The following is a 14620-nucleotide window of genomic DNA, read 5'->3' on the forward strand; positions in this document are numbered from 1 at the left end:
GGAATTGTTGTCTCCAATTGTGTTCTTGAATTCGATATCTCACTGGATTGGGGACGAGTATTGGACTGGCAGTATATACTGGATCCATTCACAGGGACTCCTATTCTACAGTACAAGCAGGTTGTCATCTCCCTGGTACTCCACCGCCCAGGTAATACATACCCTGGTACTCCCATCTCCCAGGTAATACATACCCTGGTACTCCCATCTCCCTGGTACTCCCATCTTCCTGGTACTCCCATCTCCCTGGTACTCCACCGCCCAGGTAATACATACCCTGGTACTCCACCTCCCTGGTACTCCACCGCCCAGGTAATACATACCCTGGTACTCCACCTCCCAGGTACTCCACCTCCCAGGTAATACATACCCTGGTACTCCACCTCCCAGGTAATACATACCCTGGTACTCCACCTCCCAGGTAATACATACCCTGGTACTCCACCTCCCAGGTACTCCACCTCCCAGGTAATACATACCCTGGTACTCCACCTCCCAGGTAATACATACCCTGGTACTCCACCTCCCAGGTAATACATACCCTGGTACTCCCATCTCCCTGGTACTCCCAACTCCCAGGTAATACATACCCTGGTACTCCCATCTCCCTGGTACTCCCAACTCCCAGGTAATACATACCCTGGTACTCCACCTCCCAGGTAATACATACCCTGGCACTCCCATCTCCCTGGTACTCCCAACTCCCAGGTAATACATACCCTGGTACTCCACCTCCCAGGTAATACATACCCTGGTATTCCACCTCCCAGGTAATACATACCCTGGTACTCCACCTCCCAGGTAATACATACCCTGGTACTCCCATCTCCCTGGTACTCCCAACTCCCAGGTAATACATACCCTGGTACTCCACCTCCCAGGTAATACATACCCTGGTACTCCACCTCCCAGGTAATACATACCCAGGTACTCCACCTCCCAGGTAATACATACCCTGGTACTCCACCTCCCAGGTAATACATACCCTGGTACTCCCATCTCCCTGGTACTCCACCTCCCAGGTAATCCACTTCTCTTTACTCCATCGGCCAAGTACTCCACCTATCTGTACTCCCATCTCCCAGGTACTCCACCTCTAATGTATTCCAGCTCCCTTGTGCTCCATCTCCCAGGTACTCCACCCTCCTTGGTACTCCATCTCCCTGGTACTCCCAAACCTGGGTACTCAATCTCCCCGGTACTCCTCCTCCAAGGTACACCATCCCTCTGGTACTCCATGACCCTGATGCTCCATCCCTCTGGTACTCCACCTCCTGGGTACACCACCTTCCGGGTACTCCACCTCCCTGGTGCTCCATCTCTTGGATATTCCATCCCCCTGGTGCTCCATCTCCTGGGTATCCCATCCTCCTGGAGCTCAATTTCCGGATTACTCCAACCCCCAGGTACTTCATCCCCCTGGTGCTCCATTCCTCGGGTACTTCATCTCCATGTTACTTCATCTCCCAGATACTCAGTCTCCCGGGTATTCCACCTTGCCAGGTACTCCATCTCCTTGGTACTCCATTTCCCAGGAACTACATCTCTCTGGTACTCCATCCCCTTGGTACTCCACCTCCCTGGCAATCAGTCTCTCTGATCTCAATCACCGGATACTCCACCTCCCAGGTACTCCATCTATCTGTACGCCATCTTCCAGGTACTCCACCATCCTTGGTACTCCACCCTCCTTGGTACTCCATCTCTCTGATCTCAATCTCCCTGGTACGCCATCCCTCTGGTACTCCACCTCCTGGGTACTCCACCTCTCAGATATTCCACCTCCTTGGTGCTTCATCTCCCGGGTATTCCGTCCCCCTGGTGCTCCATCACTCGAGTGCTCCACCCCCTAGTGCTCCATTCCTCAGGTACTCTGTCTTAATGTTACTCCATCTCCCAGTTACTCAGTTTCCCTGATCTCAATCTGTGGGTATTCCACCTCCCAGGTACTCCATTTCCATGATACTCCACCTTCTTGGTACTCCATCTCTCAGGTACTCCACCTCCCAGGTACTTGGGCCATATGGTTCCTGTGTCTTCTGGCTCCCTTTGCGGCACTTCCAGCTAAGCACGCATTGCTCACAACTAACAAACAGGCGTTTGCTGCCCCTATCTAGAGGAAGCAGAAAGCTCAAACCAAGAATTCCACTGTTGGATGTTACCTACATGAAGCAATGGCCTTCTGCAGATGCTAGGACCGAGTAACATTTACTCAACACCATGACCGGCTAAATATCTCACAGCAGGTTGAAAAGAAATCAATGTGTGGTATCGGGGGTGGGGTCTAGTGAGCACATATAAGGGGTCATGTACATCCTTGGACAGGGAGGTCCCAGCACTCAATCCGTTTTCCAGCACTAATTCCTGACCTGCCTTGTACAAAACATACATTTCTATATCCATGTCATGGATTCTGAGGCTCAGCAGATGTTGGTCAATGTACCTCTATGAACGTACGGAATATCAGAAAGGTTTGATTGGTATTACCTGGAGTCTTGCCTTCCATCTTCTCTTCTGTCAGAGAAGTCCGTAGAGCTGCGTGTCCTGGGTCCACCACTCCTTTCTCTAGATTTCCTGCTGAACTTGTCCATTTTTTTCTTCTTTGCCATCTGCTTGTTGGGCAGTTTGTTCTTCTGCATTTTAATGTGAAATTTTCGTGCTGCTTTGCCAAATGCTTGTGGTAGGACCTGAAGTGGCATTTTCTTCATTTTCTTCCCATCGTGAGCAGCTTGGCTCTTGGATATCCTGACTGGGCTCGAGTTTCTTACAATGGGAAAGTTCTGCTTCTTGGACTTGGCCTGAGGGGCAGCTTTTACACTTTGCTTAGTCTTTATAGGAATTGTGGGTAATTGGATGGGAGGCGGGGGTGCTACACTCCTGGCTCGAGTTTTCCCCAGATGTGCTTCTGTTGCTTGCATTTGTATCTCAGCATCAGCTGTTCGTCGGGTAATGCTGGGTTTGGGTTTTTTGGTGGAGGTGGCCTTTTTCAGGGGTTTAGGGGATTGTTTTTTGGTAGATGGAGAGGGAGGCTTCTTTGGACAACTGAATGAGGCGTGTTTGTCTAGACTTTTAATATAGGTGAACTCTCGGTTGCAATACGGGCAAACATGAGAAGAGCCAGACATGCCAAATCGTAGACTTGACTTCTGCTTGGCCTTCTTATTCTTCTGCAGTATTGCTTTGTGAATGAGCTGGTTTTTCCTTTTCAGCGCTCCCAGCTTGAGCTTGCCTGAAGACATTTTACTGATTTCCAGGGTAAAATTAAGCTTTTTTGGTTGACCCATTCTTCGGAATGAACTTTTCTCGGCAGGTTCAAGAACCACAACCCCTACACCATTTTTAGGCAGGACAGTCTGTTTTAGGGGGATGGGGTTCTTTTTGGGAGTGTATCTTTTTTTATCACTCGCTGACGCGCACACCAATATATGTTTATGTAACTCGGGCAAATTGTCAACGCCCTTTCCACATTTAGTACAACGTATGGCTGTAGAGAAAGTCTGTGGAATATTATGGGTTGTAAAGTTTGTTGCAGTTGTACCAATCCCCAGAGGGTTCTTGTTGTGATACTGAAAGGGTGGTGGTTTGAAGCTGGGGTAGTGCTGATTGAGACCCATACGTACATCGGGGTCTTTGGATTTTTCCCCTGCAGCCATAATCTTAATTGTCGTGTACAGCTCTTCAGAAGAGTCATTGAAATCGCCATCATCCTCTGGAGTCATCGGCTCCTCATCCATTCTTTGATTTTGGAGTAGAATTGCCTTTCTTGGGTCAGTGAAGTTCTGCGGCCTGAGAGACCCACTTTCCAATTCATGATGACTATACTCTTTATCTGCATGCAAGTCCTGCTGATGTTGTTGTAAATTACAAAGAAAAGCAAACTCCTTCTTGCATAAGGAGCAAACAAAAATCTTCCCGACTCCATGAAGTACAGAACGATGGTCTGTAAGATGTGAAGCGTCTCTGAAAAGCTGCACACAAAATTCACATTTGTAGGGCCATTCTTCAGCGTGCACCACCAGGTGTTTGGCCAGGTCTTTCATAGACACATAGGGGGACTCACAAACATTGCACACAAAAGTCTTATTGAAACCTTCAGAGTCATGTTGACCTGACTGTAAAAAGTCCTTAGAGGCTGCTTCATCCTCATGTTTCTCCTGTTTAACAAACGCCGTTGTTGAGGATTCTGAGTTTAGAGAGGGAGATACAATAGATGAAACCACAGACAAGGGAGGAGGAGATGAGCAGGTGGATGAAGAGGAAGATGAGGCAGCACAAGAAGATGAGGAGGATGAGGAGGACGAGGAAGAGGACAGAGTAGGAGGACCAGGTGAAGCACAACCAGAAGGATCATCGGTGGTCGGGGAAAGAGACGGGGAGGGTGATGCCGTACGAGAAAGAACCGGAAGAGGAGATTGTGTGCTAGCAGACAGAGGTGATGGACATGATGGAGTGGGTGGTACACTACAGGAGGAATCTGGTAGGGAAGGAGCATTAGTAGTAAGAAAAGGTGGTGGATATATAGTGTCCGTCACAAACTGTGGACACGGAGAATGTGAAGGTGCTTCTGAAGGAGTCAAAACAGGTGGGGACTGGCAAATTGGGGTACAGGTGATCTCAGCTGGAGTGAGGGAAGCCTCTTCCAGACAAAGAGCAATATCAGCACTTGAGCCAGCAGCAAGTTCTGGTAGATGTCCTCTCTCATCTGTTCTACAGGTAAGCAAAACTGCATCTGGCTGTAAAGCGGCTTCACCCGGCACCTCCAGACCATCATACTCATTCAATAGAACCTTTTTTAACATGCACGTGGTGGGCTTCTTCTTTTTTACTCCAATGCACAAGTTACTCCCTTTGTACTCCTTTCCTTCTGCATCACAGATGGGCTTCCGACTTACGCTAAGGTCCAGCACAGATTCCCAAGGGACCTGGGAGCGGCTCTTGCCTTCACATTTCTGTTTTACTCCACTGGACAAGTCTAAGGGTTGCTGGTTGCAAACATTACCAAAGGTTATATTTGGAGTCCATTCTTTAGTGACCTTTAGATCCTCACAAGGACTGAGGTTCTCCCTTTCGTCTTTACCAGATAAACTCCAGGCAGGTGAACTGTTGTGACTTTCCAACTTTGGGATTTTTGGACCAAGTCCTTCAGTGAACGAGGTTTTTCCTTCTTGTTTAACAAATTCTTTTAGAGCTGGGCTATGCTGTGGGGAACTTGGAGGTGAAGCAGTGCGTCTTTTAAACCTGTTGGGTGCTGTTGGTATGGAAGACACAGCCGGGCTCAGCTTTGGGATCTCGGACATCAATGATGGACTTACAGGGGACTTGCTGCTTTCCTGCGTCTGCAGCAGCTGCTTAAGTTTTGAAGACAGATAGAAGTTTTTCTCCTTTTGGAAGGGCAAGTTATCGCTTACAGAAACACTTAATGGGATGGAAAGAGAACAGGAAGGAGTGATGGCTTCAAGGTCGGTTTCAGTTTTTATTTTTGCCAATAAAGGGGGGCTGACTGTTCTTCTCTTTTTTGGTTCTGCAATCCCACTGCAAGAAGAGTCGTTTACTGGATTCGGATTATCAGTTACTATTTGCAACGGTCTTATGTTTGGTGAAACTTCAACCTTGATAGGAGTAAGCAAGCAATTGATTCCTAGGACATCAGATGTGGTCGCCTCTACTTCGATGACATCACAACTAGTACCTGTGCTGCTGGATGGGATCTTGCCATCTATGTAGTAGGTAAGGTTCTCCGAAATGTTGTTGGTGATGTCCATGATATAGACATCATCTGCTTCTCCTTCATCCTCCACTTCTGTACTTGCTACATATATGTTTTCAATTTGAGGAGACTGCTCTGCCTTGAGGTGTGGATCTTCCAGAAGATGTCCTTTTCGCCTCACTCCCTTCGGAATAAGATGCCGTTCGTGAACTCGGCGCTGGTGTCTCCTCACATTTGTGTGAGTCCCAAACACTTTCTTGCAGTACTTGCATGGGTGAAGCTCCCGGCTGGACTCTCCATTCTCTTCAGAGAGAACAGAATGGGAGGTCTCCCTGTCGGAGTCGGTCATTTTACACTGCAGTCTGGAGGTGCTGTACTCCTCACTGGACTTCAGAGAATCTATAATATGTTTGTGAGATTGTCCAAGGTCAATGGGAGAGGACGCCATTAATGTTTTCCTTTTAGGGCCGGCTTCGTGCCGTCGCTCGTGCCTTCTGCGGTTAATCTGGGTTCCAAACGCCTTTCCACAGTATCGGCATTTAAAAGCATGGTTGACGGTGGAAATGTGGATGTGCATGTGTCTTTCCAGCCCTTGTTTTGTGGTGAATTTCCGTTCGCAATGCTGGCATGGAAACATAAACCCCTCAGACGGCTCCCCATTGACATCTCCTTTGGGTTTAAAGACTTTAAGGGGCTTCTTCTTTGGAGAACCTTCCGGAGTCTCATCAGACGTACTTCGAAGGTCATCCAGCATCTCTCCACTCTCTTCTTCCAGATTAATAGAATCTCTCTCTGATCCATCCCTCTGCAGGTCATCAGCAAGCTCCAGATCAGTGGTGGCCTCTTCCACACCCCTGTTGTCTGGCAATATCAGCAGTTCAGGAGCTGAGATGGAGATCTTCTCTGGAAGGACATTCTGATTCACCATTTCTTGAATCACAGCCGTTTGTTCTGGAGACAGGACGGGGGAACCCAGAGTCTTGGGATCATCTTCATTGGGAGCTGCAAACAAACAAGAAACATATTAATGGAAATATGGACCTCGGGAACAGAGAAGGTCACACACTGTGAAAAAAGACTTCATTGCAATGATTTCAGCAACATGCACTGGAGATCCCAACTGCTTCGTCCTATATAGGAGGAGCTCAGTCCCTGGAAGTGTATGAAGTGTGAGCATGCATGCCGTGTTCAGTCCTATATAGGAGGCGCTCAGTCCCTGGAAGTGTATGAAGTGTGAGCATGCATGCCGTGTTCAGTCCTATATAGGAGGAGCTCAGTCCCTGGAAGTGTATGAAGTGTGAGCATGCATGCCGTGTTCAGTCCTATATACAGTCAGGTCCATAAATATTGGGACATCAACACAATTGTAACATTTTTGGCTCTATACACCACCACAATGGATTTGAAATGAAACGAACAAGATGTGCTTTAACTGCAGACTGTCAGCTTTAATTTGAGGGTATTTACATCCAAATCAGGTGAACGGTGTAGGAATGACAACAGTTTGCATATGTGCCTCCCACTTGTTAAGGGACCAAAAGTAATGGGACAGAATAATAATAATCATAAATCAAACTTTCACTTTTTAATACTTGGTTACAAATCCTTTGCAGTCAATGACAGCCTGAAGTGTGGAACGCATAGACATCCCCAGACGCTGGGTGTCATCCCTGGTGATGCTCTGCCAGGCCTTTACTGCAACTGTCTTCAGTTCCTGCTTGTTCTTGGGGCATTTTCCCTTCAGTTTTGTCTTCAGCAAGTGAAATGCTCCATCGGATTCAGGTCAGGTGATTGGCCATTGCAGAACATTCCACTTCTTTGGTGTCTTTTGCAGTCTGCTTTGGGTCATTGTCCATCTGCACTGTGAAGCGTCCAATGAGTTGTGAAGCATTTGGCTGAATATGAGCCGATAATATTCCCGAAACACTTCACAATTCATCCGGCTGCTTCTGTCAGCCGTCACATCATCAATAAATACAAGAGAAGCAGTTCCATTGGCAGCCATACATGCCCACGCCATGACACTACCACCACCATGATCACTGATGAGGTGGTATGCTGAGGACCATGAGCAGTTCCTTCTCCATCCTCTTCTCTTCCCATCACTCTGGTACAAGTTGATGTCGGTCTCCTCTGTCCATAGGATGTTGTTCCAGAACTGTGAAGGCTTTTTTACATGTCGTTTGGCAAACTCTAATCTGGCCTTCCTGTGTTTGAGGCTCACCAATGGTTTCCATCTTGTGGTGAACCCTCTGTATTCACTCTGGTGAAGTCTTCTCTTGATTGGTGACTTTGACACACATACACCTACCTCCTGGAGGGTGTTCTTGATCTGGCCAACTGTAGTGAAGGGCGTTTTCTTCACCAGGGAAAGAATTCTTCGCTCATCCACCACAGTTGTTTTCCGTGGTCTTCCGGGTCTTTTGGTGTTGCTGAGCTCACCGGTGCGTTCCTTCTTTTTAAGAATGTTCCAAACAGTTGTTTTGGCCACGCCTCATGTTTTTGCTATCTCTCTGATGGGTTTGTTTTGTTTTTTCAGCCTAATGATGGCTTCACTGATAGTGACAGCTCTTTGGATCTCATCTTGAGAGTTGACAGCAACAGATTCCAAATGCAAATAGCACACTTGAAATGAACTCTGGACCTTTTATCTGCTCATTGTAATTGGGATAATGAGGGAATAACACACACCTGGCCATGGAACAGCTGAGAAGCCAATTGTCCCATTACTTTTGGTCCCTTAACAAGTGGGAGGCACCTATGCAAACTGTTGTCATTCCTACACCGTTCACCTGATTTGGATGTAAATACCCTCAAATTAAACGGACAGTCTGCAGTTAAAGCACATCTTGTTCGTTTCATTTCAAATCCATTGTGGTGTATAGAGCCAAAAATGTTAGAGTTGTGTCCATGTCCCAATATTTATGGACCTGACTGTAGGAGGAGCTCAGTCCCTGGAAGTGTATGAAGTGTGAGCATGCATGCCATGTTCAGTCCTATATAGGAGGAGCTCAGTCCCTCCGCTCCGCATCCCCTGCTCCACATGCACCCGCTCCACATCCCCTACTCCGCATTCCACCAGCTCTGCATCCACGGCTCCACACCCTCCGCATCCACCCGCTCCACATCCCCTACTCTGCATTCCAGCCGCTCCGCATTCCACCCGCTCCACACCCACCGCTCCGCACCCACCGCTCCACATCCACCCATTCCGTATCCACTGCTCAGCACCCTCCGCTCCGCATCCACCGCTCCACATTTCGTCCGCTTCGCATCCCCTACTCCGCATTCCACCCGCTCCACATCCCCTACTCCGCTCCACATCCCCTGCTCCGCATTCCACCTACTCCGCATCCCCTACTCCGCATTCCAGCTGCTCCGCATCCACCCGCTCCACATTCCACCAGCTCCGCATCCCCTACTCCACATTCCACCAGCTCCGCATCCACCCGCTCCACATCCCCTACTCCACATTCCACCAGCTCTGCATCCCCTACTCCGCATTCCACCTGCTCCGCATCCACCGCTCCACACCCTCCGCATCCACCCGCTTCGCATCCCCTACTCCGCATTCCACCCGCTCCACATCCTCCGCTCCGCATCCACCCACTCCACATCCCACCCGCTCCACATCCTCCGCCCCACATCCCCTGCTCCGCATTCCAGCCGCTCTGCATCCACCGCTCAGCACCCTCCGCACCGCACCCTCCGCTCCACATCCACCTGCTCCGCATTCCACCCGCTCCGCATTCCACCCGCTCCACATCCACCGCTCAGCACCCTCCGCTCCACATCCACTACTCTGCATTCCACCTGCTCCGCATCCACCGCTCCACACCATCCGCTCCGCATCCCACCTGCTCCGCATCCACCGTTCCACATCCCCTACTCCGCATTCCACCCGCTCCACATACCCTACTCCGCATTCCACCCGCTCCGTATCCACTGCTCAGCACCCTCCGCTCTGCATCCACCGCTCGACATCCCCTGCTCCGCATTCCAGCCGCTCCGCATCCAGCCGCTCCGCATCCAGCCGCTCCGCATCCAGCCGCTCCGCATTCCACCCGCTCCACATCCTCCACTCCACATTCCCTACTCCGCACTCCACCCGCTCCACATCCTTCGCTCCGCATTCCACCCGCTCCACATCCCGTACTCGGCATTCCAGCCGCTCCGCATCCACCGCTCAGCACCCTCCGCTCCGCATCAACGGCTCCGCACCCTCCGCTCCACATCCTCTGCTCCGCATCCACCCGCTCCACATCCCCTACTCCGCATTCCAGCCGCTACACATCCACCTCTCCGCACCCTCCGCTCCACATCCACCGCTCCGCATCCACCGCTCTGCACCCTCCGCTCCACATCCACCTGCTCCACATTCACATCCACCCACTCCACATCCCTCGCTCCGCATCCCCTGCTCCGCATTCCACCCGCGCCGCATCTACCGCTCTGCACCCTCAGCTCCACATCCTCTGCTCCGCATTCCACCCGCTCCGCACCCTCCGCATCTACCTGCTCTGCATCTCCCGCTCCGCATTCACATCCACCCACTCCACATCCCTCGCTCCGCATCCACCGCTCCGCACCCTCCGCTCCACATCTATCTGCTCCGCATTCACATCCACCCATTCCGCATCCTCCGCTCCGCATCCACCGCAGGGGGTCTCATCCCTCCCCCCTCCATCCAACACTGACAGGGGGTCTCATCCCTCCCCCCTCCATCCAACACTGACAGGGGGTCTCCCCCCTCCCCCTCCATCCAACACTGACAGGGGGTCTCCCCCCTCCCCCTCCATCCAACACTTGAACACTTGACAGGGGGTCTCATCCCTCCCCCCTCCATCCAACACTGACAGGGGGTCTCCCCCCTACATCCAACACTGACAGGGGGTCTTCCCCCTCCCCCCAACACTTGACAGGGGGTCTCACCCCTCCCCCTCCATCCAACACTGACAGGGGGTCTCATCCCTCCCCCTCCATCCAACACTGACAGGGGGTCTCCCCCCTACATCCAACACTGACAGGGGGTCTCCCCCCTACATCCAACACTGACAGGGGGTCTCACCCCTCCCCCCTCCATCCAACATTGACAGGGGGTCTCATCCCTCCCCCTCCATCCAACACTGACAGGGATTCTCCCCCCTCCATCCAACATTGACAGGGGGTCTCACCCCTCCCCCTCCATCCAACACTGACAGAGGGTCTCTCCCTTACCCCTCCATCCAACACTGACAGGGGGTCTCACCCCTCCCCCTCCAACACTGACAGGGGGTCTCACCCCTCCCCCTCCATCCAACACTGACAGAGGGTCTCTCCCTTACCCCTCCATCCAACACTGACAGGGGGTCTCACCCCTCCCCCCAACACTGACAGGGGGTCTCATCCCTCCCCCTCCATCCAACACTGACAGGGGGTCTCATCCCTCCCCCCTCCATCCAACACTGACAGGGGGTCTCATCCCTCCCCCTCCATCCAACACTGACAGGGGGTCTCACCCCTCCATCCAACACTGACAGGGGGTCTTACCCCTCCATCCAACACTGACAGGGGGTCTCATCCCTCCCCCCTCCATCCAACACTGACAGGGGGTCTCATCCCTCACCCCTCCATCCAACACTGACAGGGGGTCTCATCCCTCCCCCTCCATCCAACACTGACAGGGGGTCTCATCCCTCCATCCAACACTAACAGGGGGTCTCATCCCTCCCCCCTCCATCCAACACTGACAGGGGGTCTCATCCCCCCCACATCCATCTCCAGCTTCCCGCCCGCCCTATACTAGAAGTGCTGCTACAGGGCGGCCCAGAGTCGCATGTATATACATGATTCTTCATTGCTGGGTAGGGATTCCCCACCGGCTCCTGATGATCGCTGACAGGGGAGACTGGTTTGTACAGCACAACACAGATCTCTCTCCTGCCAGCGAGGACATGCCGCTTTGTATCTCTACACAGCATGTCTCCCGAGTAACACAGCACACAGTTAACCCTTTGATGGCCTCTCATGTTAACCCCTTCCTGCCCAGTGCCATTAGTACAGTGTTGGGGCTTTTTATTAGCACTGATCACTGTATTGGTGTCACTGGGGATGTCAGTGACACCAAGTCTGTTCCCCCCCCCCCACCCCCAGTGTCAGAATGCCTGCCGCAGTCACGCTATAAGTCGCTGATCACCGCCATGACTAGTAAAAAAAAAAAAATCCCATTATCTATCCCGCCATTTGTAAACGCTATAACTTTCACGTAAACCGATTCATTTACACGTTTTGGGATTTTTTAAGCAAAGACATTTTGGCCGAAATTTGATTTAATTTTTTTTTATTGGACATATTTTATAGCAAAAAGTCAAAATATAGTTTTTTTCTCAAAACTGTCGCTTTTTTTGTTTATAGCACATAAAATAAGAAACGCAAAGATGATCAAATACCACCGAAAGAAAAAAAAGAAAGAAAGCTCCATTTGTGGGGAAAAAAGGACATAAATTTCATTTGGGTGCAGCGTTGCATGACCGCGCAATTGTCAGTTAAAATAACAGCGCAGTATCGCAAAAAATGGCCTGGTGAGGAAGGGGTTAAAGCTGACCTCGTACACAGCGGAGATACAGATCCATTCAAGTTGATGTAAACCTCTGAAATGAACAAAGCACACCCCTCAATAGTGTGTCCTTGTCTCAGTCCAGAGCACTGAGTGTGATCCCCGTCTGCTGCCTCCTTCCTCTATCAGTCACATAGGACACTGTGCCCCAACACCAGACAATCTCAGGACATGGCCCCACCCCCATCCAGCCAGTGATTGTCAGACTCAGCTGTGCATATTTCCCTATGAGACTGTGTAGATGGGGGGGGTGTCCTGCCCCTCCACCCAGGTCTCCGTTTACACTCGGCTCTCTGCTGCATGCTGTGTGATGTGTGACATCATATCCCCGCCTCCTGCCTCTGAAGCTGAGAAATGGCCTTTGATCTGTGTGTTTTAGAAGGTTGTGCAGCACAATTGGCTGCAGATAAACAGGTACAACTTATGTAGGAGGATTTGTGTCATCTCTGTATCTCTGGAGGCCACTCCCATCACTGGGGATATGGAGGGTTCATAGTCACTTTAATTGGTTTAAACTGGTCAAATATTTTTATTTCTGTTTAGCCAGTCTTGTGACCCACACCCCAGTGCAGGGCAGCACAGCCAGGTCTGAGCCCTCCCCCACCAATCACAGCCAGGTCTGAGCCCTCCCCCGCCAATCACAGCCAGGTCTGAGCCCTCCCCCGCCAACCACAGCCAGGTCTGAGCCCTCCCCCGCCAATCACAGCCAGGTCTGAGCCCTCCCCCGCCAATCACAGCCAGGTCTGAGCCCTCCCCCGCCAACCACAGCCAGGTCTGAGCCCTCCCCCGCCAATCACAGCCAGGTCTGAGCCCTCCCCCGCCAATCACAGCCAGGTCTGAGCCCTCCCCCGCCAATCACAGCCAGGTCTGAGCCCTCCCCCGCCAATCACAGCCAGGTCTGAGCCCTCCCCCGCCAAACACAGCCAGGTCTGAGCCCTCTCCCCCACCAAACACAGCCAGGTCTGAGCCCTCTCCCCCTGCCAAACACAGCCAGGTCTGAGCCCTCTCCCCGCCAAACACAGCCAGGTCTGAGCCCTCTCCCCCTGCCAAACACAGCCAGGTCTGAGCCCTCTCCCCGCCAAACACAGCCAGGTCTGAGCCCTCTCCCCCACCAAACACAGCCAGGTCTGAGCCCTCCCCCGCCAACCACAACCAGGTCTGAGCCCTCCCCCGCCAACCACAACCAGGTCTGAGCCCTCCCCCGCCAAAACACAGCCAGGTCTGAGCCCTCCCCCGCCCCACCAAACACAGCCAGGTCTGAGCCCTCCCCCGCCAATCACAGCCAGGTCTGAGCCCTCCCCCGCCAATCACAGCCAGGTCTGAGCCCTCCCCTGCCAAACACAGCCAGGTCTGAGCCCTCTCCCCGCCAAACACAGCCAGGTCTGAGCCCTCTCCCCCACCAAACACAGCCAGGTCTGAGCCCTCCCCCGTCAAACTACAACGAAAAATAATTCCACAGCAGGTACATCTTCCAAGTCCCCCTCCCCCGGCCCAGCTCACCCTGCCCTTCATTCACCAAGACCTGGAAGTATTCAGACTCTCGCATTCTCCAGCTATGAGCCGAGAGGACAACCCTCAATCATGGGGGGGGGGGGGGGGGGTTTGGGGGGATCATGTCCACTGGTGACATATCAGTTCTAAAACTGAGTGCAAAACGCCATGAAAAGCTGATACATTGCAGCTCACCAGTCCCTGGAGGGGACACTGCAGTTGTTTTCTGTCTTCAGCCTAAGAACTATTTGTATCAAGTAGAGAAAATATTTGTTGATCCTGCCAGAACCACAGTGTGCTTGGCACTTCCTGTGGATGGAACCAGAAGCAGTGCTCGGGGGCGGGACAAGTATGTGAAATCTCACCATCTGAGGAATCCTTCATCTCGGCTGAACCAACACCGGGGGCGCTCTTCTCCTCCTCTGGATTTGGATTTAATTTCTTCTTACCATGAAGGGATCGCCTCCTCCCTGCAAGTCAAACAAACAGAGTGTGAGATCCTCCGACACAACGGGATCCCCCACACGGCCCGAAGGACGGGATTCACGCGGGCCGGAGGGCGAGATCTGCCAACACGCTGTAGACATGTTAAAAGTCATTTCATATTCCATGTCTCCATCAATCCCATCATCTATGGACCCATCCATTCCTCCATCCATCCGTTTATCCGATGTCTCTATCCATTTGTTCCTCCCTCCCTCCCTCCATCCATCCATCCATCCCTCCATTAACCCCTTCACACCTAAGGATAAAACAAATCTTAATGCCTAAGCACAATTTTGCAACGTTGACTTGTTAGTAAATCTGTACATATCCAGGGGCGGACT

The 14620-nt window shown here is 51.7% G+C and overlaps 1 protein-coding gene across 4 annotated transcripts in view; it reads right to left on the minus strand.

The window, feature by feature from the left end:
• The window catches only part of PRDM2 (PR/SET domain 2), a 110815-nt gene that overhangs the window by 18105 nt on the left and 78090 nt on the right, over positions 1 to 14620 (minus strand). For all 4 annotated transcript variants that reach the window (XM_089663143.1, XM_089663144.1, XM_089663146.1 and 1 more), the window contains 2 exons: positions 14159 to 14263; positions 2488 to 6709 (listed from right to left, as the gene is read on the minus strand). In XM_089663143.1, coding sequence (XP_089519269.1) covers positions 2488 to 6709; positions 14159 to 14263 — 4327 coding nt within the window. The remainder of the gene's footprint in view (positions 1 to 2487; positions 6710 to 14158; positions 14264 to 14620) is intronic.

Source organism: Staurois parvus, unplaced genomic scaffold (assembly GCF_062004578.1).
Source record: "Staurois parvus isolate SC_StPar_1 unplaced genomic scaffold, SC_StPar_1.0 ptg001633l, whole genome shotgun sequence".
NCBI classification, from domain to species: Eukaryota; Metazoa; Chordata; class Amphibia; order Anura; family Ranidae; genus Staurois; species Staurois parvus.